This window comes from Mustela erminea, chromosome 18, assembly GCF_009829155.1.
Source record: "Mustela erminea isolate mMusErm1 chromosome 18, mMusErm1.Pri, whole genome shotgun sequence".
Classification (NCBI taxonomy): domain Eukaryota; kingdom Metazoa; phylum Chordata; class Mammalia; order Carnivora; family Mustelidae; genus Mustela; species Mustela erminea.
The window spans coordinates 45189013-45211292 of record NC_045631.1 but is presented as its reverse complement, the minus strand read 5'-3'; the positions used below and the strand labels follow the sequence as shown (position 1 = coordinate 45211292).

Genomic DNA, 22280 nt, shown 5'->3' with positions numbered 1-22280 from the left:
TGCTCTGTTTCCAGAGACACAGAGCCGCCACACGGGGGCCCCCCAGGCTTGGGGGTCAGAGAAACTCAGAGCACTCCCTCTCCTGCCGCTTAGTTAGTCCCACGCCTGCATTCTCCTCGTGCTTGAAGTGAGTTGTTTAGACTTATACGTGCACACTTTTAAGGCCTTGATTTCGTCATTGCTCAAAAGTGGGGATTCAATATTGACCTTGGAAAACTGTCCAAAGGCTTAGAAAGAAAATGAGCGCTCAGGTCCTCAGTGAGCTGCAGGTGTCTGTGTGCCCGTCCGTGACCGGCAGTGACCCACCGCCAGGGAACGGCACCCACCGACAGCTGCCCCTGACCTAGTGTCCGAGAACATTTTTTTACCAGTACCTGGAGGGGTCTTTGGGGAGGGCGTGGTTTTCGCTGGGATCCTGGTGGCGTTGGCCTGGCCCTTCTGGCCTGGAGGGGCCGCTCCCCGCGGGGTGGCGATCTTCGTTCCGGTCTTACCGTCCGCCCCCTGTCAACCGAAGCATGGTATCGTGGTGTTCACGTCTGGGAAAGGTGACTCACCTGCAGTCCATGCGAGCCCCACTCAACCTCCTTGACTCAAAACGAGGCTAAGACTGGGGTGACCCTTTCCCTGCTAGATGCCACAAATGTCTTCCTTGATGTTAGGGGTTTGCGGGCGCACGAACCCCCAGCTCCACCCAGGCGCCCAGCGCCCTGACCTCCGAGTGCTCCTGGAAGAAGTGCGCAGGTGAGCTTTCCGCAGGAGGGGTGCTGTTGTGTTTTATAAAAAGGTCACAGAGCTTAGAAGGACGAACAGGCTCATCACTGGCCCAGGGCTCATGGGCGGGCGGGACATTCCCGTGTGGACAGCCATTCTCCAACCCTCCACAGGGATTCACCAGACTCATTGAGGTTGGTTTTACCAGAGGCCCCTGAGGGACACTGATGAACCTGACTTCGGGTACCAACAGAGCTAGGTCATTCTTCTGTTCTGTCCCAAGCAACCCTTAGGATTCCGTGACTCCTGAGCACCCTAAGAGCCCTTGGCAGGGTGAACACTGGTGCCAATTAGCAAACTGCCCAACGGTCAAGAGCCGATGCGCAAGCCGTCTACTGACTGGGAACAGTCACTGGGTTTGACCTTGACACATAACACAGACTCAAAAAAGAAACTGACATTCACCAAAGATCACAGGATGGTTCAAGGTGGGGCCAGGAGAGCCCTTGCAGGACAGGCTCTGTGTGGTGGCCCTGTACCCAACCTACAAGGGGGCGCTCTAGAAGCACTCCCAGTTAGGGCAGTGATTGATTGATTGATTGATTGATTTCAGAACTGGGCCCTGTCAGGTGCTACAGGGGACTAAGGTCAGCTGGGAATAAATAAATAAATAAATAATTTCTTAAATGAATAGTGCCACGCCCCCCCCTTGTCCCGGTTTACCAGAAAGCTCACTGCTCTACGTGGTGCTTCTAGGTAAGAGTTTCTCTGAAGGAAGTTCTCTGTGGCTAAAAACAGCATCCATCTGAAAACCATACTAGAGCAGCCTGATTCTTTTCAAAGGTGGTTTCCTTACCTTGACTTTCATCTCCTTTGCTCCAGAACTGCCAGTTCGGGGTGTGACAGAAGAGACGTGTTTAGGAGAGGAAGATGACTCTGGGCACACAGCAGGGCTGGAGGGTTTGATCAAAGGGTCTGAGCTACCAGGAGTGGGGCGTTTGGGGCTAAGGCAAGGCCTAGGTTTCGGGGTTTTAGCAGAGGAAGGTGTGGATGTCTTAAACACAAACATAAATAAAATCAAAATAAAAGTCAGCACATGGGGGAGGGGAACAAACTGAAAAAGGACAGCAACTAAAAATAAACAAGGCAGGCAATGGTTTAAAGCAGTGATCTCCAAACGGTTTGGATTGTGTACCCTCATCCGTCCTTCTGATCCCCAAGGACCGAAAGTGGCTACACGCTCTTAACGTCCTGGTAGTAATTTATCAGTTAAATACACATGCTACGATGCCAACACACCATGTACCTCATAAAAGTTATGTATGGCAGGTCTTTTTAAAAGAGAGGTGGGGAAAAAAAAAATAGATAGAAGTTCTAGAATGTTCTTCGGCCCATTAGATCTTCTTGTGCTGCACCCCTGCCACTTTGGAGACTACTGGTTTAAAGGTGTTTCACGCCCAAAGAGCTCATGGAGATTGCCAAAGCATAGGATTCTTAGGATGTTTTTCAAGAAAACATCCTCAGGGTGTCATGGGTCAGCAGGGCCCCACTTTCTGCTAAATTGCAGCTGAGGAACTCATGCCGGCCTGCTAGCCCTTGGCCTTCTTCTGCCACATCGAGAGTCTCACACTTGCTAATGTCAGGATTTTGCCTATCCCAAGTCTTAACAATTCTGCCTTATACCTCAGGTTACATGTGCACATGCACACACACATACAACACACACGCACACACTTTCTGATTAAAGTCTCAAACAAAACTAACCTTTCACACTACCTGTTAAATCCTAATCTGGCCAATGTTCAGTCTTGAACACATTCTACTTCATGAAAGACCCTGGGTGAGGTAGCCCAACAAAAGGGTATGGGGCTGGATGGCCTCAGAGACGGAGCTGCCCCCTCGAGGAGAGGGTAAGTGATGGACGGTGGTTGGGACTCATGGTCTGTCCTAACTGGCCCTGATGGAGGGGGTGTGTTGGGAGGAGGAGGAAGGGGGTCACACCTTCAGGCCTAAGACCGAGAGGCCTAGTCCAGAGGTGTTTCCAAGAGGGACTCAGAGCTAGCTACCAAGCAAGGACCTTGGATTTGTTTTTTCGTTGTCCTCAGATACCCCACCAAAATGGTGGGGGCCCCGTGTGGCAAGGAGGAGGGCCCAGGGGGTGGGGAAAGGTGTGAAGGGACGGACCCAGGCTGAGGTCTTGGAACTGGTGATGATAAAAGTCGGGGGTGGGTGCCCCTCCTCTCCCTGGTGCACAGGCCTCCTTCTGGTGGCGGCACTCCCTACCTGGCCCGGGGTCGTGCAAGACCAGATCATTTGATGTCCAGGGCAGGGATATTGTTCCCACGCATGCACACGAATGAATGAACGGAATACATGCATGCCTGAGGCTGGGCCTCCCCTGACGTGGGGCACGACAGGCCAGCAGCAGCTCTTGCCATGGCTTCACGTCCCTAGGGCCCAGCTGCCCAGGTCCACGCAGGACCGTTGGGCTGCCTCACCAGGTCTTATGATGGCAAACCCTGACCTCCTAGAGGGGAGGCACCACACATGCTCCCCAACTCCTAGAGCTACCCTCTGAGGACCCCACCAGGGCTCTGGGATGGATTCAGACCCAGATGTTCCGGGCAGGATTTATATCGGAAATTTTAGATGCCTTTACAGAAAATAGGTCTTCATCTAGCACCACAGAGGGATTTTCCTCTGAGGAAACTCTACTGTGCAGTTACAGGAGAATTTTCGAGGAGGCACAATCAGCTGACAGCAAGCACTGAGAAAGCCCGCACCGTTCTGGAGGCACTTTTGGTGGGAGCAGGGGCTCCATTTACCATACCTCAGGTTGGTTTTTGACGTCTGACTAAAGCTTGTGTCAAACTGGCGCCTTGGCAAGATTTCAAGATGGCGTCTACCGCACTGCTGCCCACTCGTCCACTGAGCATTTGAGGCGTGTATCCGCTTTCCCTCCCCTACTGTCCTTCCCACTGTACACCAGCACCACCTGGAGCTCCACAGCAACCAACCCACCTGCCTAGAATTCTCAGAACATGTATCATCTCTTCACGTGTCTGGGCTTTGCTGTGCTGTTCCTACTCCTCGGAATGCTGTTCCCAGTGCTGCCTCAGCAACTCTCCTTCACATTTCCTTCCCCATCTGCCTCGTAGGTCCCCTCTTCTAGGGCTTTCCCAGAACCCTCCACCTTAGGTTAGAGGTCGCTTCCTTGATCAATGTTCTCTCAGCCACCTGAATAAATGGTATTTTCTCTACACCTTAAGTATGTATGTGTACATACATCTCACTGAGCCTGGATCTGCAGTGGCAAGTTTAAGATGTGCAAAATTCAAACTTTATTGCAGAAAATTCAAGTGTATCTTTGTTTACGATGAACGTCTTATTTCAACGACGCTAACGGAATTGCAGTTAGGAGCATGAATTCATTCACCTGCTGACCGCCCTTCCCTGGCATAAGCATCAAAGTAGATAAATGCTGGAATTTTAACAGTTTGCATGAAAACACAAAGCATTTTTTAAATGACAGTCATCCTTCGGTGACAGAGGCTCCCCACGTGTTACATATAAAAATTCAGATAAGCATGGCTTCTTGATAAACTTGACGCTGGCAAAGTTTTGTGGTTTTTGTCAGCTTACCTTGGCTTTTTTGTCCTCGGGTCCAGTCCCATCTTTGCTTTTACTGACCATGCGAGCTGATAAGACATAAAATGAGATTGTATGTTACACCTGTTTCTAGAGCTCCTGGAAAGACCTGGATGCGGTTGCACTGATTTCCCGGGAAAGGTACAGTGTGTTCTGCTCAGCTGGGCTGGGTGGAAACCGTGTGGACTTTTTCCCCCTTGAATCTGTCTCTCCTTGTTAGTATCCACACAGCACACTGGGGTCATTGCTTGGCGCACCCTGACAAGAGGGGGCAGCAGGCTGGCCAAGGGTGGGGACATGCAGAGGGGACGCAGTGGAAACTCTTCCAGGCACACGCGGGTGACAGGGGCGATCAGGGAAGGCAGACAGTGCAGACCTCACCTCTCATAGGCTCCTTCCTTGTCTCTTCCAGGGTCTGCCTCTCCCAGGGGGCACCAACCCCACTCCAAGGAGGGGCATTTGGAGACCCTCGGGCACAGTCGCGGCAGCTCAGCTATGCTCCAAACCCCTGCAGGATCCCTTACTTGTGCTGTCCGCCAAGGGTCAGGGTGATGAATTGTCTTCCTGCAGTTTGTCCCTCACTAATGGCTGGGGGGAGGGCGGCTAGGGTCTCCAGCCCCAGCAGCCCTGCCCTCGACAAGCCTGGTCCACCCCTGACCAGCCGGGAAGGGTCTTCTTGCCATCTACGGGCCCTCCCACGGGGATTAATCCTTGTCGATTCCCCAAATAAGCTACAGACTAGTTATCGTCAAACATTTTACAGGTCATCTCTGGAATTTAGGATCAAACCGCTGGCGACTTTCGTATCTAGAAAAGGCACTCATCCTTCCCTTCTGGTGACATTCTTTGCTGATTGTAGATTGATTATAGACTTTCGTCCTTGGTCTCAGTACCATACTCTCCCTGCTGAGAGGTCAGTGGGGTCTCCTGGAGCTTCCTGCTGGCTGCCGGAGACTGGATTTCTGGAGTGACCCAGATTGATGGTCTAGCCCAGTCACTGTCACACAGTCCCACACAGCAGAACCACTAGGACGGGTTGAGAAAACACAGATCCCTGGGCCCATCCGAGACTCTGTATGCTCAAGCTGGGGCCTCCGAATATGCATTTTAATAAGAGCCCCAGGTGGACCCGATTCACGTCTTTTGCTCAAATCAACCATCACCCTCCATGTCACAACAGAAGCATCTGCTAGATACGCATTTCCCAGATTGGGTACTCCTGAACAAGTCCTCTTCCGGGAGATGTTAGCAGGTCAGGTCAAGTAAATTTGGGAAATCTGTCCTCTGTGTCTTTCTCAGAGGGTCATAATGTGCATTAGAATATTAAAGGCTCTGACAAGTCCTGCTGCAGCAAACCTTGCGTAACTTCGCTTTGCCTGTTTTTTTTCCAAACTTATTGGACCACAGAACTCCTTTTCCCCTGGACACATCTATCAATAGCCAGTATGCAATAAAACACCACTTCAGGAAACACTATTATAATTTGCCAAGTCACAGTTATTTGTCTCCTACTATTTTGGAATTTAGGATATTTTAAAATAGGAGAGTACAGGAATTTTTCAGGGCCTTAATTTTATACATAAAGTTCCTTTACATACATTTCAAAGTTCTCTTGAAAGTAAAATCTCACAACACTGTAACAGATGTTTGCAATTGGCCACTCGAGTGAGGGATTTCTGAGCCCTGTGAATAATTCCAACACACTAGATGTCCTAAATGTATGAATGCACCCCAGGCCTCCGCTGGCCTCCTTGTCTTCCTGACAGAGATGCCAACACGGGGAAACCTCCCCTACCACCTCCCCAGCTCCCAAAGGGCTGCTGTGCTCCCGAGGTCCCTACCATCCCAGCACAGGGGTTCCCAGGCTCCTCCAAGGGAGGAAGAGAAGATTCAGACAGGAACGTTTTGTTTTTGCTCATCGTCTCCCCTGCTGCAAGACAGGGCAGACGGGGTGGGGGGCTGTTGGGCCAAAGGCTTAGCTTGGGCTCTGGGCTATCCCTAAATGCTTGTGTCTGTGTCATCTGCCGCATGTGATGTGTTGTCCATGGACAAGAGCAGCAGACGGCAGGCTCATGCCCTTTGTGTCTCTGGACGTGGAGGGCACCCTTCAGAACCTTCCAGAAGGCACTGTGCTGAACAGGGAAGAGTGTGACTTTCAGAGCAGACCCACCTGGATTCTGAATGGGGCTCTGTCACTTACTACCTGGTGACCTTCAGCCAGTGAGTTTATCTCTCTGAGCCTGCTTCCTCGGGTGCAAAGTGGGGCTAATTACACCCTCTTGGAAGGGTCAGGAGGGTTCTGGACAATGACTGTAGGGCCCATAATCAGCCCTCAAAAGCAGACCAGCTGTTATCCGCTCTGTGGAGGGCAGCACACCAGCCACCTGTGGGCTGATGGACCATCGTGGATCCTCCGGGGGGCCAGAGAAATGGACAGGGTGGACAGCGCTGGGTGGGGTGTTGGTGACATGCAGCGGGCAAGCATGAGAGGAGCACGTGCTACCGGAGCCTGAGGGCAGGAGGCGGCTGCGGGAGGGTGAGCAGCAGTGTCCGGCGGGGCGGCTTCAGTGACGCTCCCGGGGAACCTCGGAAGCAACGGGAGTCAAGGAGCGGCCGGAAGCTCAGTGGCAGTGCCCGCAGCCCAGGTGCCACACGAGGTCGCCAGGGAGGAGCGAAGGAGCTCAAGACACAGACCTTTGAGTTGAGGGACCCGGCTGATGGGCTTCCCTGGCAGAACAGTGGCTGGCTGCTTTCCAGAGGGTTCTGGAAGGTCAGTCTTTTTTGTGTCCTCTCCCCCAGAAGGGCCCTGGGGTTCTTGCTCCTCTCCGGGGGGCCCTGGGAGGGCAGTCCCTTCCAAATCCAGCTCTGCCTGTCTCTGTTCCTTCTGCACGTTGGCTTTGATTTCCACGTGGAAGGTGAACTCGGGGGGCGTGTCCACCCCTTCCAGCGTGGGCCCCGCGCTGGGCCCGTGGGGCTCTGAGGCCTTGATCTCTGTGGAGACGTTGGAGAGGAAATCGACAGGGAGGCGGAGGGCACCCTCGGCTGGGAAACTGGGGAAGCCAGTGGCTCCTCTGGAAACTGCGGGGTGGGGGGGTGGCCCGCCTCGGGTCGGGGAGCTCTGAAGACCTGGGGACACCTGGGAGGGAGGGGAGTCCTGGGGCGAGGACTCGTCCACATCGCGGTCTTCGTCGACGTCCTTGCCCCTCTGCCTCTCTTTGCCATGGTCCCCCTTCAGAGGGGGCCCCTCCTTGTGCAGGTCTCCCACAAGCTGGTGCTCCAGCGGCTCCAAGCCATGGCGACTGGCCTCTGTGTCCTCAGGTTCTGTCTCCGAAGGCTGGCATGTGGCCTTCCTGGGGCCGTCAGGCTCGATGAGAGCCCCAGATGTGTAGGACACACGTTGGCCTGTCAAACCCAGAGTGCCTGGGTCGGCGGCCTCACCTCCACGGTGCCCTGGCTCCCCAGGGCAGCTCTCCTGGACAGCCTTGACACCCCCAGACTCCATCTGGAGACATCCAGGGGAGGTGGGCTTTGGAAAGGCCAGACCCCCCTCGACCCCAGCCCCTGGTTTGGGTCCCCACTCCTGGTGGGGCTCCTGTGGGCCTCCTGTTGGAGAAGATGGTTCACAGATGGGGCGATGCTGGGAATGGCAGGGGACCACCAGGGCAGGGGCCTCTGGCTGTTTCTCCCCCAGAGGCAGCACAGAGACCCCAGAAGCTTCTCTGCCGTGTTCAGGCTGATCCTGAGAGCTAAGCCCGTTGGCTGGGGGCCTCTCAGGTACCTCTCTCGGCTGGCCTGGAACTCTCAACTCCTCTGGGTCTGAAGAGGCGGCGGTGGCAAAAGGTTGGCAAGGATGCGTTAATTGTTTAAGAGAGAGAACGCACTCTTGAAATAAGAAAAGGACATTTAAACAGCATCACAAGCCCAGCCGGAAAAGAAAGAGGAGTGCGCACCCTGGGCTCATCCTTGTTGCTTTCCATTGCTCAGAATGAGAGCTCTGTAGGCTACAGAAGCGTCTCCCTCTCTCCAGGGACCCTGAGCTTCCTGAAGATTCTGGCCTCTAGCTAGGCCCTGGCTTGGGGGCGGTGAGGATACCCTTTTCTCTCCCTCTCTCTGCTTCCCCTTTTTGCCTGCCTGCCTTACGATTTGGAAAATGCCGAAATTCACCACCACCAAGGGGTCGAGTCTTTGCTAACAGACCGGCCACAAGGTTCCTATAAACAGATTATCCAGGTTGTGGATCACGGAGGGGACTTTTGCATCTATAAGGCGAGGCTGGCTGCTGTGGCGGAAAAGGGTTCTGCGCGGCAAAGCTGCTGCTGTTGTTACTATTGTCAACGAGACCAGTTTTCAGCCCGTCCCACGACTAGCACTTGGCGGAGGGCACACTTCACTCTTTGGCCCGCGCGGGCGGCATTCCCGTGAGCCCTGAGCGCATATTAAGGACAGGAGTCACGCTCTCTGGTACTCCTAACCCACATCCTCTGTTGTTTTTTGTTTGTTTGTTTGAATTCCCAACCTCTGTACCTCGCGTCTCGTCTCCACAGAAGAACCCATACAACTCCAGCGCAGGACCCCAAAGATTCAGGGTACTGAAGGAGCTCAGGGAAGAGAGGCAAGGGAATGTCCATGACACAAGCAAACTGGTGTCAGGAAGACAGGCTCATTTCTGCTTTCCACGGGGTCTACGGGCACCTTACTGGGGCGGTCCGTCGGTCCCCAGGAAAAACAGAGGGAAGGACAGATAATCGAAGCACGTGTCTCAAGGCCACAACGCCTCGTCAACCAACCAGCTCGACAGGCCAGAGGCTGCGCGCACAGTAGATGCTTATCTACACCTCCGTGGTGGGCCAGGTCTCCCTACCTTCTGGAAAGAGCTTTTCTCCCAGAGCTTTCTAGAAATTGCTCGTGGTCAGGATGTGACTGTACTGATATACCAGAAGACTGTGAACGACCCTCATGACAAAAGAGACAAAGGCCCCAAATGTAAACGGTAAACACACCTTGAAAAGTCATCAGTATTTGATGGTACAGTGTGTGTGTGTGAGTTTGACTAAACCTAACTTCATGCGTAGAATTCCGGAGGCCGGAGCCAGGCTGGGAGAAGAGTCTGTGCGGCTCCTTGGCGCTCTGAGGTGCTCCTAAGTAGTAAACACCACAGTCATCTGGGGGTGGGAGGCGGGGGGCGCGGTCCGAGGTAAACAGTATGTGGCCCACCAAAGGGAAGGCCTCCGGACTCTGGATAAACAGTCCCCTCACCTCGCCCTCAGGAGGCCCGGGTCCTCGTGACACAGACAAAAGGTGTCCCCCGCTGTGAGCAGGACAGGGGTAAGGCCTTCCTACTCCTGACACTCAGCTCCCTGGATGCCACCCTGAAGCAGCCTCGTCTATCTTAGGTTCTTCAAGAACACGGGCGGCCTTCTGCCGCAGAAACTTCAAGATCGAGTAACAGGGCTATCGTTATGTGGCTCTTCCTAAATCTGAAAACAGATGACAGGTCTTTGGGAAATAAGATGTGTTTGTGGATCATGTGTCCAGGCTTCACATGGGTTCACCGGAAGGCAGAGGCCTTGTCAGTATGGACCAGCAGTTCGCATCAAGGCAAGAGGTGCTGGTCTTGGGAGCAGAGGTAGAAACCTCCATGTTTCCCGGGTTTGGTGCCCACTTCCCACAGCCAGTGTCTATCTGGTGTTCATCTTTGTATCTACGTGATTCTAAGCCACTGACGGAAAAATGGAAGAAGTCAGTGAGCACAAAAATAGACATTGGCCTGATCTTTTCATTGCATGGAATATGTCATAAGGGCAGAAACACATAGCCTGTAGTAAAAATGTATAGGAAGGGGCGCCTGGGTGGCTCAGTTGTTAAGCATCTGCCTTCAGCTCAGGTCATGAGCCTGGGGTCCTGAGATCAAGTCCCGCATCAGGTTCCCTGCTTGGCACAAAGCTTGCTTCTCCCTCTCCCTCTGCCTGCCGCTCCCCCTGCTTATGCTCTCTCTCTCTGTCTCTGTCAAATAAATAAATAAAATCTTAAAAAAAAATTGTAGGGTAAAAACTCAAATCACTTCTTTCTGTGGAAATAAATGATCATCTCCAGAGGTTAGAAAAGCCTTTCATTTTACCTAAGTTGAAAATCATGACCTAAAAGAAAGAGGAGGCAGGGTCTGTTTGTAACGCACAGGCTAGGGCTCCCCCTTACATTCATTATCCCTTCTAATATTTTTTGAAGCTCTTTGTAAGCCTAAAAATGAAAACACGCCTCTCTGTGCCACATGAGTTGAGCACATCAGCCCGCTGTGGGGCACAGACCCCTCTCATGTGGAGTTAAACTTCAAAACACCCTCCCAAAGAAGGGACCAGGGTCCTCCTAAAGCCAGCGGGCCCCAGCAGCAGCACTAAATGTTGGACAAATCCCACATCACTTTCTGGAGAGAACAGGGTCTTCCTAGCTCTTTGGCATTCTAGAAACTTCCTCGTGATACAGTACACTGTCGAGTTCACTGACGCGGCGAGTGATAGAAAACAAACCTAAAGGTCTTCCTTTCTATCAGAGGTCTCCATTTCCTGAGATTACGGAATCTTTAGGATTTATAAAATTAAGTTCTTAAAACACGTGTGCTAAATGCTCTTTCACAGAAAGTTGGCTTCCTTGAACACGGCAGTTTGGGCCTCTGAGAAGAGAGCCTCACAATAAGGTCTGAAGGTTGCCCAGGAGAAAGCTGAAAAGAATTTGCTGGGTGAGGATACGGCTGAGGCCCTGCTCCCCGGACAGGCCAGAGGGCAGCCTGCAGAGGAAATCTCCTGTCCTGCATCTCTGTGTTTCTGTTGGGACATTATTGACTTCCCACTAAACAGCTTAGGAATCACCCAGAAATTGTGTTAAGGGGGTAAAAAAGGGACTAGAGCTCTTTCTTTATCTAATTAGCCCAACCTCGATGAGCGCCTACTGCTAGAAGTCTGGCCTCATGAAGTCAGGCCCAGCGGACTGTCTTTACAGGGTGGAGCCCCTGGGAGTGCTTCTGTCTCCCCTCTCCAACCCCCACACCTGGTCGGAGATTCTAGCTCACTGACCTTGAGTTACGTGTCCAGCAGCTTGGTCCTCCAGGTTGGGCGTGTCTCCAATGCCTGCTTCCTCAGCTGTTTTATGGTCAGCAAATGAAGAAGATAGAAGCAAAGATAGTTACTGTTTGCTGGAAACAAAGCTCTTTGCATTTTCCGGGATTTTTCCAAGAACATTCAGGAAAGGCACATCTTATGAGGTACCAAGGGGGCGGCCCCTCTGGCTCTTCACAAACATTATTGCTGGGGATGTGGATGTGGATGAAAGCACTTAGTGAACCCCACCGCACCCACACCCCTTCTACATGACCATGATCCTGCAGGAAACACCTTCTCCGCAGGGCGCAGGGGCCCGAGTGCCCCACTCACACTGGAGGGGTGAGGTCAGAGAGCCAGTTTGTGCTCAGCCTTTGACCCCGGAACCAGGTCTGAGCGGCAGGTGCACTCCCAGCCCCAGGCAGGGCTCCAGAGGCGCTGAGGGTACAAGGAAGCACTAATTATCTAGGGCCACAGAGTCAGGCTGGGGTTCACAACCAGGCACCACCATTTCCTTAACCTCTCTGAGCCCATGTGCTCATCTAGACCTCTAGGTGATGACACCGGCTTGTCTCGTACACCGGAAGTGATGGTTAATACGAGAACTTGAGTGAATGGGTTTGGCTGAGTGCCGGGCATATGGGAGGCGCCCCAGAGCTGTTTGGTTTCTTGTCTCCAAATGACGGGGCAAACACCTCTAACCACATGCTAGGAGTAGGGCCCCCTGCTTAGAGGGAGGTCAGCGGTGCCAGAGAGCAGCTTTGAGGATGTCCTGGGCTCCTGCTCAGGGAGACAACATCTCCGACAGCCCCCAAATCAGTACGCTTTACAGCAATGCCAATTTCTGTACCATGAAGAACTAGGACTTTGCTCTGGATAACGGATATCAGTGTCCTGAAGAAAGGGTCTATAAAGCAACTTGGCCACATGTTGACGCGCGCTTGCCTCATGGCCCCAGAAGAACACCCGTGCCCCATCGGACACAGACAGAAAAAGCCACCACCCCGAAGAGATGTCTACGAGTGGCCGGCTGGGCGGCGACCAGTCATTCTTCCCAGCCCTGTGATGTTTAAGATTTCACACCTACGACAGAAATGCCAAGTGACCAGCCTGGGCCCACCCTAGAAAGCAAGGATGAGGGAAAAGGACGATTCTCGGGGTCCCTGGACAGCTGCTCAGTGACCTTACAAATACCTAGCCCACAGGCCGTCCCAGAACAGCTGCCGGGCGGATAGAGGGGGCTGGCAGTGGCCTCCCCATCTGCCAGGCCATGAACACGACCTGGGCCCCCACCAGCCGGCACTGTGCCACCCACGATGTCAGATGGTGACAGCTCCATGTCAACAACAGCCAACCGTCCAGGAGAGGCCGCTCCAAGCACAGATGTGGTCTGAGTTTCTGACGAGGCCATGATAGAAAGCCTTGGACTGACAGCAAGTCCAGTTGAGTGGCATGGAGTCCTGGAGACTGAGACTATGAGGGCACACGTGGGCATGGACCGCTGGGAAGGCACTGGGAAGTCGCTGCACTCACAGGCCAGTGCAGGGTTGACTATCTTGGCCTGGGTGCATGTCAGAAATTAAAAGCTGCTGGTAACTCTGAGGTTCCCCCCTCCCAGTTCCCAGCAAGGGGGTCCCCAGAGAAACCAAAGGGGGCAGGTTGGATGTGTGATGGTGGCTGGGCCGTCACTCTCTCTCTGAAGCCCCCAGAGGCAGGGGCTCCCATCCCAACAACGCAGGGGTTCCTGCAGTGGGGTGGCCACACCACACCCCAAAAGGACCTCCAAGGAGAAATTTCATCAGTGCGCCAAGATACAGCAAGCAACTGTGACACGCCCAAGCAAGGACTAAACTAGGGTACAGGGCATCCAACACGAGAGCTGGAAACAAGCTCCCCAACTCTGAAATATCTCTACCTCATTGAGGATGCAGAAGGTGGAAAGCGGGGCTTGGGAGTGTGGAGGACAGCTACGGGGCCACCTCCCATCACAGTCCCATTGAAATAGTTTCAAGGCACCACTCAGATACTTGGTGTGTGTCCCCTGGGGTCAGAGACATGGCGGACTGCTGTCAGAATCCCGCCTGGGAAAACCAGGAGAGATGGGCTGGCCCTGATTTGGGGGTAGAGTGAAGGGGCGTGGCTTCAGCCCATGAGGTTAGTCAACACACCCCAGGTTTGCTTGGGCAAAGAATGTGTGTCTCCCACAGACCTGATACAGGCCGGGGCAGCAGTTGCTGGACGTGCCTTGGACTGTGGCTGGTAGCCCACCAATGGAAGCCAGCCTTGGCACAGTAAGGCTGGGTGGATCTTCAGATTCCAAGGGGCTGAGAGAGAAGTGTCTGCTGGAAGCCAGTGCAGGGGGAGGGACCTGCGGAGGGATAACAGGGATACAGGGCCTGGAAGTGCTCCAAACGGGTGCCCACGAGAGAAAGAGCCAACTTTAAACACAGCAGAGCCTGTGAAGCCGACTCCCAGTAGTGCCAATCTGGGAAGAATTTTCCTGCTTCCCGCCTCCCCCGCCTCCCCAGGCCCAGAAGGGAGGGCTGCAATCCCGAATGAGCTTGGGCTACTGCATCGGACCGGGCATGCCGCGCAGCACTTGCAGACTGCGTTTTGCCACTGAGGAGACGAGAGTACTTTCGGTTACCGAGGCTGAGTCAGCTGCATTGGGACGGGGAAGACAAAAATCGGGTTATCCAACATCTCAGTCCAGGAGTCATTCCACGGCCTCCACGCCACCTTCGCCACCTTGGCTGCTGGGATGAGGCCCCGCCTCTCTCCATTTCAAAAGACCAACTCCCAAAGCAGAAACTACTTTGATGAGCTTGGGGAGGGGGGTGTGTGTGTGCTGCGGGACCTCTGCATGGTGGGGGGTGGTGCTCTCCACAAAAGGAGCCCCAAGAAGAGGCTGCAGTTTCCCAAGTGGCTGCCATGAGCACTGTCTTCAGGAAGGAAAGGAGACTCCCGTCTGGGGACGTTTGCCCACTCTCCACCGCTGGTGAAATCCCGTCCAGCACTCTCCAGCCTGCCCTGCTGAGGAACCCCCAACTCGCCAGCTAACCGCTGAGTCCTTACGGAAACCCAGAGGAGGATGAGAAGGGGATGACAGCAAGCGCTCTGGGCTTAGCGCGCCGCTTCCTAAGGGCACGGGCAGCTCGGAGGGCCCCTGGCGGCCCTGGGGTCATCTCGCTAGCTCTGGTCGGCGCCCTGACTGAGCTAGTCCCATCATCTGCGTAGACAGGAGAGTCTGGTCATGCCTGTTCTGTGCAAACACGTTTGAAGCGACAGTCCTAGAAATGGGTGCTAGATCCCACTGCTGAACTCCTTAGGGTCTGTCCCATTAAGACCCTGCCACGCGCTGGGGCGGGGGGGGGGATCCTGGCGGTAAACTGCCCACTAGGAGATGACTCTGTCACTGGGCAGAGTCCCAGCAGGAGGCGGGGCTGAGCTTGGGGGTTGAAGAAGGCAGAATCTGCCCCCCGCCCCCCGGCCTGCCTCAGAGGACCTGGCCGAGAGCTCTGAGCTGATGTGTGGGCTGAGACGGGAGTAGGGAAGCTGGAAGCGCCTCCAGAAGGGCCTCGGCCCGTCGAGAGGCCGGCAGGCAGCCACGGAAGCAACAGGGCATCAAGGCACCAAGCTCGGAACGGCCCAAGAACCCCAGACCCCGGCATCCACCCACGTGGCTGCCTCGCTCGGGGAGAGCAACACCGCTGTTCGAGCCCCTCCTCCATGCAGGGCAGCCGGGCGCCCGGCCACGGGGGTCACCCTCACCTGTGGCTCCTTCTGGGATCTCCGTGTGGGGCTGAGCGGCCGCCTGCTGGCTGGGGGCTCCCTCATCCACTAAGGGCGCTGTCACGTCTGCAAACCGAGAGTCTCCTTAAGGGGGGCTGGGAGGAGCCAGGCCCAGCCCTCACCTTACTTCTAGTGTGGGAGCGGGCAGGGACGGGGAGGCGGAGGGGGACTCAGCGGCATGCAAAAAAGCAACACCACAAAGCAGGGCCCAGAGCCTGATGTCTTCGAAGGAAGCACATTCGTACCCTGCTTGGTGGCCCCGGCTCATGAGATGCCCAGGCCGTCTGCTGGGCACAGCCCCCATGTCAACACTGCAGTGAGAGAGACTGCTAGGGGTGGGCCCAGGAGCTTTGAAAGAAGGCATGCTGAATAGCAGATGATCGCTGTGAGGCTTGGAGCAAGACCTTTGCCCTCTGGGTCTCAGTTTCCTCATCTGTGAAATGGGAGTGTCATTGCCAGGTGAGCAGCAAATTTGCTCCCAGCTCCAAGCCCCCTGTCCCCTGAGCCCATGACTGATGGTTGGAAGCACAGACTCCCCTGGCCGGTGGGGGCAATGGACAGGCGGGTCCTGTCCAGAGTTCGGTGCTTGACAACAGTCCTTGACAACAAATGGTCCACCTTCAGAGCAGAGGCCAGAGGTAAAAACCCACCACCAGGAACGGCTGTCAGCCTCTTCTCAGGGTGAACACTACCAAATCCGCAGTCCTCCCCGAGCACCGCCCTAGCACACCCGAAGGCTGTTTCAGGCAGACAGAAGGAGTTGTCAGCTTTGAAAGCTTTCCAAGAGTCTGAGTCAGTTAGTCAAATGGAACCCATTTTAATTATGGTCGTCTCGGGAGAAGACAGAGCAGCCTGGCAAAACCTACCGCCCGCAGGGTCCCCTTCCCCATGGGGTGGGAATGGAAGCTCTTGGGGCCCACACATGTACAGCATTCAGAGTGCAGCGAGACTTGGCTGGAAGATTCTTCCAGAATAATATTGACGGGAGCACTGAAAACCATGATTTGGGAGGTTGCCATGAAGTCTGGTGTTAGGCTTTGAGGGCCTTCACAGGGCGGTAGCAACTTGCAAAACTGTCCTAACAAGATCAGCGGGAAATGTCTTGCATCACTGGCCCTAAGAAGAAGAGCAACGAGCACTAGGCATGGGTATTTTCCTCACTAGGCTGAACACCACAGGGGAAGGGCCTCGCCCACTTTCTCCCCCACAGACGCACCCTTATGCCAAGCAGTCGGCAGGCACTTGGCAGTCGCTTTCTGAATTCATTCAAAAGTGGACACTTGGACACTTGGGAGATGCTGGGCCAGGCTTTCATCCTGTGACAGCCTCCAAAGCCATGGGTAGGGCCAGGAGAAGTGCTGAGAGGCCTCCTGGGGGATGTATGGAGAGATGGAAGGGCAGATGCCATCCACTGGTTACTCAAAAGCCATCCTCAATGCCCCTCTCCCTTGATTTCTGCAACTAGAGAGTCAGAAAACAAAATGCTCTGTGTTCCAGCCTCCTGCTTATAGCCAGGGGCATCCATGAGCTCTGGCCAATGAGACATAAGTGGGGGTCAGCCAGCTGGGACTTGTCACAGAACTCTTGCTTTCCTAATAAAAAGGGAAAAATGTTTAGTTTCAGGGCCCTTTTGGCCACTTTGCTTGGCTACTTTCTTCTTGCTGTGAAAGCAGAGGTGATGCTTGGAGGTGCAGCAGCCATCTTGTCACCATGAAGCAACAATCCAACTGTTCAGGATGGCAGCAGATAAAGACAGAAGAGCACTGATCACCCTGGGGACCTGCTGCCCTCCAGATATCTTATTACGTGAGACACAGAAGCCTCTTCAGATCCGTGCTGCAGCTAGTTGGGTTTTCCATGATCTGAAATCAAATGCAGTCTTGATGGACATAGATGGGAAGCAAGAGCAGGTGGTCAATATCGGGACCAAGGAGCTCTTCAGGAAATACATGAGGAGCTTTATAATAACCTGGACACCAAAAGTCTAGAGAGGATAGGGTAGGAGATGTGCCGGAACGAACACCCTGGCCAAGATCTAGAGGCCCGGACCAAGCCCAGAGCCGAAGAAATGAAGGAAACTAAACCATACCAGGCCCAACGTGTGAGCTTGGAGATGTGCACTGAGCTGGCCCCTTCTTCAGCCCAACGGCTGCTCTGGGACCTGGTGGTTCCTGAAAGAAGATAAAGTGGGTGGGGGCTTATGGAGGAGCGCGGGAGGATATCGACATGGAACAGGGGCTTTGTGGAGCCGTGCTCAGTCCCCACTTTGCCGCAGATCCTAGCCTCTGCAAATGCTGCCACCTTAAAGCGCCCACACGACGAAGGTGCCCAAACCTCGCCAAGGTCAGCAAGGGATCAAAGCAGGGCTTGGCTCCTGTCACATTCCGGGGCCCGAGCCCATCCTGCAAAGCACGGAACAAGCATGACTCTCAGCCAGAGGGACAGGCGGCAGAAGACGCAGCCGGGAAGGCGGCACGCGGGGCTGAAAGCATGGCTAAGCGCAGGCTGGAGGCAGGGGGCGGCTGTCTGAATGCAGCAGGGAGAGGAGGGCCCACCTTCGGCCGTCGGTGTGCTCTTAGCATCCGAGGTTTCAGAGCCCGGTTCCTCAGATCCATCCTCAGCGGGGGTCTGCAGGGGAGACTCTGGAACATACACAACGAGCCGCTCAGGACGGCGGCCTCTCCCCACCCCTCCTTTCGGCTTCAGGAGGAAATGGGGAGCGGGGTCTTTCAGACCTGAAAATCCCCTAGCGTGGAACCCAGATGGATGGGAAGCGGCCACATGATACAGTCACCGACCCCACCCCGGCCCCAACACAACTGTGTTCCCATACCAGGGTCATCAGGCAAAGAGGCTCGTTCCTGGGCGAGAAGAGAAACTGCCTTTTAATCAGCTGGCGGTTTCAAAGGAGGCAAGGGCTCTTCTATTAACAAAAGGGCGGCCCATACTGCCAAGCCAAGCCGCAAATAAACCACTGCTGCGTCTTTCCTGACGGAGAGGGGTCTGGGAGATCACTATCACTCGCCGATGACAAGTAGACGCCTGGAAAAACATTCAGATCCAACTCCTTCCTCTGAAAAGAAATGAGCTCAGGGCAGACATTGCGCCTTCTAACTGGACTTCTGGCCGTGAGTCTGGACTTGACTCAGCTCCTTCCATAGAAAGATCTCCAAGGACAGACCGACAGGACCGGAGTCACACCTGAAATGTCAGCCATGGTTATGTACGAGACAACTGTCCTTGCAGAATCCGGAGCCAAGGAGGCTCTGGTGGGCTCCAGGAAAGCCACTCCACCTGCGGTGGGGGCAGCCTTGGAGACCGTTTCAGGCCAGGGTCTGGGGGCATTGGTTGGGGCATGAAGAAGTAACCCCAAATGAGAAAAGGCAAGTCATTTTCAACCCCAGTTGTGAGACCAGACACCCTTTGCTAAAATGCCACACTGGGTACCCGGCCCTGGGGGCGACCATCCCGCCAAAAGAAGGGCTCATCCTAAACAAATTTCCAGCACAGACAGAGCAGCCTGGCCCCAGGGCTGGCAAAACCCCGCCAACTACCTTAAGAAGGCTTTGGACAAATGGTGAGGGAGCATCTGCTTACTGTCTGCCGGGTCTGGTCATTACTAACCGGCCTTGACTGTGCGAGCTCAGGCCCAAGCATGCTGGTCCCCGGGACAGCCCTTCCCCGGCTGGGTCCCAAGCCTGCCAGCCTCACCATTTGCCTGAGTCTTGTCAAATTTCTTGGAGAGAGGGAAAAAAGGAGGAAGAAGCCTCCTTTGAATGTCTTATCTGGAAGGTCTAAGAAGTTAACCCATGAACACCTTTTAATTCCTTAGAGTGCCTGATTCTATCAGTTAAACCCCGTCCCCTCCCCCGCCCGGCAGCTCTTGACCTTATGGAGTCCTTGTCCAACTGGGAGCCTCCACGTAAATACTCTTGGTTCTAGTATTTGATACGTGGTTTCTTGTCATTATTCAAAATAGTCTGTCACTTATCTAAGACGTTGCTAGTCAAGTGACATCTTCTGCCAAGTCATGCCGCTTACTCCCCGTATAAAAATAACTCATTCTAAATTCCTAGAAGCAAGAATAAATTTGATAAGAACTAGGAAATCTCCTAAGTATCACTTGATTTCTTGGGAGGTATACTCTTTCAGCAAGCAAACCATCTACAAATGTGTTCCTTTCACATCAGCGACAAAAAGGTTAGCAACTTAAATTTTGCATATATATATATATATTTATGATATGTTTTAGCATAGATCTTCTGATCATGTTTTATGTTAAAGAATTGAGTGGTTTTAGAAAGCATACTTTAGACAACTCTGAGACACAAAAGAACTTGGTAAACTTGTTCTAACTTTACAAATTGAATTTCATTTCCCCTCCAAAAAAGCAGGAATGGTAAAAATCACTTTTTCTCCCAGATTTTTTTAAATGAAATTTCTATTTGAGAACAGTTGTAGATTTACAGAAAAATAGCAAACTCCAGAGACTATACCCTACACCCAGCTTCCCCAATTATTAACATCCCACATTATTATGGTACATTCTTTGCAACATTGTATCTATTTTAAATTTAATATTTAAACCAGCCTACTCTAAATAGAGGGTCACTGGGGCAATTCATGGGACAGAATTCAGTACGTGGTGATTCTAAGTTGGATTCTACCCGTGAGGGATTCCCAGGGGACCCGGCTGAGTGACAAGGGGCAGAAGGGACGACATGGAGCTGAGCAGCCTGTGACTTGGGGAGGGAGCTCTGCCTGTCATCTGTCAACCAGAGGAAGTAACACCTGCCCTCAGCACTTATGATGAGCATTGCCCAAGACATTGGTGATGAAGGCCTTTGCAATCCTAGAGTTCTACAAAAATGCCCAAATTACCATTTCAAGGACATTCCCTTATAGGCAGGGGGTTCACAGACTTTGTCACCCAAATCGTGACTCTTTGAGTGTGGAGGCAGGGATGGTCATCCTGACACAGCACAGACTTGCGTGGGGATGTGTGGGCTCAGGTCCTCAGGTGGAAGGAGCTCTTAGGGCCCCAGGCAGGAGGTCAGGGGGTCAGAGAACAAGGCAAACTCTGGCTTCCCCCGAAAGCTGCCTCAGCCAGGGAAGGCTGTGGGGTGAAGGCGAGGTTGCCTTTGGGATGGAGGTCCTGGGGGTCACCACCCCTCTCATTCTACACGCCTGGGGTCAGGGTAGGGACAGAAAAGGGGAAGCGGCTATCGGGCGGGGGGGGGGGCATGGGTGAGACCGCAGGAGAAGAAAACACAAGGTGGGAAGAGAAAGAGAGGAGGAGACAGTGGGGTCGAAGGGAGGAAGGGAGCGAGCAGGACTGAAAGGAGCAAGCAGATTTTCCGCATTGCCCCCAGTGGGAGCCGCACCTTAGCAGCTCCGGCCAGAGCTGGGCTATGGACTGCGAGAGGTCAAATCACACATTTTTTTTGGCCACCATTTGGAGCCTGACATCTGGAGGGCAGGTGTGGCCCCCTGGGACACTTGGCCGGCATGGATATTTCCCCCACCCCTCCCCCCAGCACCTGGGCTCAGGAGGCCCCAAGAAGGCCAGGGGGGCAGCCTCTGAGCTCCCCAGGACAGTGTACCCTCTCTTCCTTCACCTGCTCCTGCCGGGAGCCCACCTGTCCGATCCCTGGGTTCCTCTGACTCTTAACATTCTCTGCTTAAACAGAGAGACGGATGTCGTCTTTGGAACCAGGCCTACGGGAAGTCCTACAAGTAGGAATTATGGCTCCTCAGGCTTCCCAACCCAGGGGACATCCTGGTGACCCCATGTCCTGCAAGGAACCTTCCCGGACAGAGGTCCCCCGAGGGGACCCCTTCCACCTCGGAGCTCCGCCACTTAGGCCGCTACCCCATACACAGGCTGCAAAGTGTTTTTATCCTTCTCAGCATGAACAGAGAACAAGCAGCAGGCTGTTTGCTATTTTGTCTCCTTAGAAATGGGTCTGGAGGACAGGGACGGAATCCTTACATGGGGGCCGCTTGGAGCTGCTGGCGGGGATGCAGAGCACAGCATCTCAAGCCGGAGAGAGGGCACAGTGTTCTCCGACGGGCCTCCCCAGGCTGCGTGGTCGGTGCCATGAAACACATGTGTTTGGCAGGGGAGTGGAAGAGGCCAAGACAATGTGGCCCAAAGACTGTACTGGAGAGTATTTGGAGGTTTGAGGATGTATTCTGTCAGGGTAGGTATGGCGGGGATCCCAGAGCGGACCGGCTCTTGCTGAAATAGGGCCCAGACAGGCCCGTAAGGAGGACACGCAAATAATGTCCCAAGCCGAGGGCCCTGCTTGCTAATATGTGTGGCCGGTTTAAAGGTGAATCGATGTGGCTAAAGGCTCCAGCCTCAGACTGACAAGCCCCGGAATCTGTGTCACGCTGTGGTCCGCCCACGTGTCAAACTCTCCTTTGGAAAGGTGCATTCTCCAAGAGCCTCACGTTTTGAGTTCTCTTGGCCCTTTAAGAGGCTTCACTCTCCGCTGACAAGCCAGCAGAAGTACTTAAAATCCCTTTTAAAATCTCCATGGGCACGCCTCTGGCCAGCCTTTCCCAGAGCTCGTGCCGGGGCCCCTGGATGTGCACGGCTGTGTACTCACCTTTCAGGCCGTGGTCCACGTCCCCGTCGTGGTCTTGCAGGAGGGTGTAGCCCCCCTGGGAGGAGAGATCAGAATCTTCCATCACAGTGAACTCCTGGCGGGGCTCAGCCATCCTGGGTCAAGGCCCACCTGGGAAAGGGAGATGGCGGGTGAACAAGGTATGCTGAGCTGAGGGCCCTAAGTGGGGGGTGGGGTGGGGAGAGAAGTGCCTCCTCCCCGGGGGCGGGGGGAGGGGGTCGGGTTGTAGCAGACAGCTCTCTGCCTCCCCAGCCCCTTCCCATGGGATGCCTAGCCTCATCTGATGTGCCCTTGGCCTTGACGGGCATTCTGAATTCACCTGTATCACATCCATTCCTAATCAAAGTCACCTGGTGCGCAGGTCCCATGGGCCTGACTTGTTAAGCCCAGCACTCTCTCCACTTCA

The 22280-nt window shown here is 54.1% G+C and overlaps 1 protein-coding gene across 30 annotated transcripts in view; it reads right to left on the bottom strand.

The window, feature by feature from the left end:
* MAPT (microtubule associated protein tau) overlaps window positions 1–22280 on the bottom strand; it is a 115943-nt gene that overhangs the window by 39541 nt on the left and 54122 nt on the right. For 5 of the 30 annotated variants that reach the window (XR_004280540.1, XM_032321016.1, XM_032321021.1 and 2 more), the window contains exons 2-9: window positions 21857–21985; window positions 17798–17884; window positions 15222–15308; window positions 11427–11492; window positions 7054–7350; window positions 4354–4409; window positions 1568–1765; window positions 375–501 (exon numbers count right to left, since the gene is read on the bottom strand). Coding sequence is in view for 29 of the 30 variants with exons in the window: in XM_032321016.1 (XP_032176907.1) it covers window positions 375–501; window positions 1568–1765; window positions 4354–4409; window positions 7054–7350; window positions 11427–11492; window positions 15222–15308; window positions 17798–17884; window positions 21857–21968 (1030 nt within the window). In the remaining variant the exon portion in view is untranslated. Of the gene's footprint in view, window positions 1–368; window positions 502–1567; window positions 1766–4353; window positions 4410–7053; window positions 7351–11426; window positions 11493–15221; window positions 15309–17797; window positions 17885–21856; window positions 21986–22280 lie in introns of those variants that run through there. The other 25 variants (XM_032321033.1, XM_032321035.1, XM_032321040.1 and 22 more) reach the window with 18 other exon arrangements.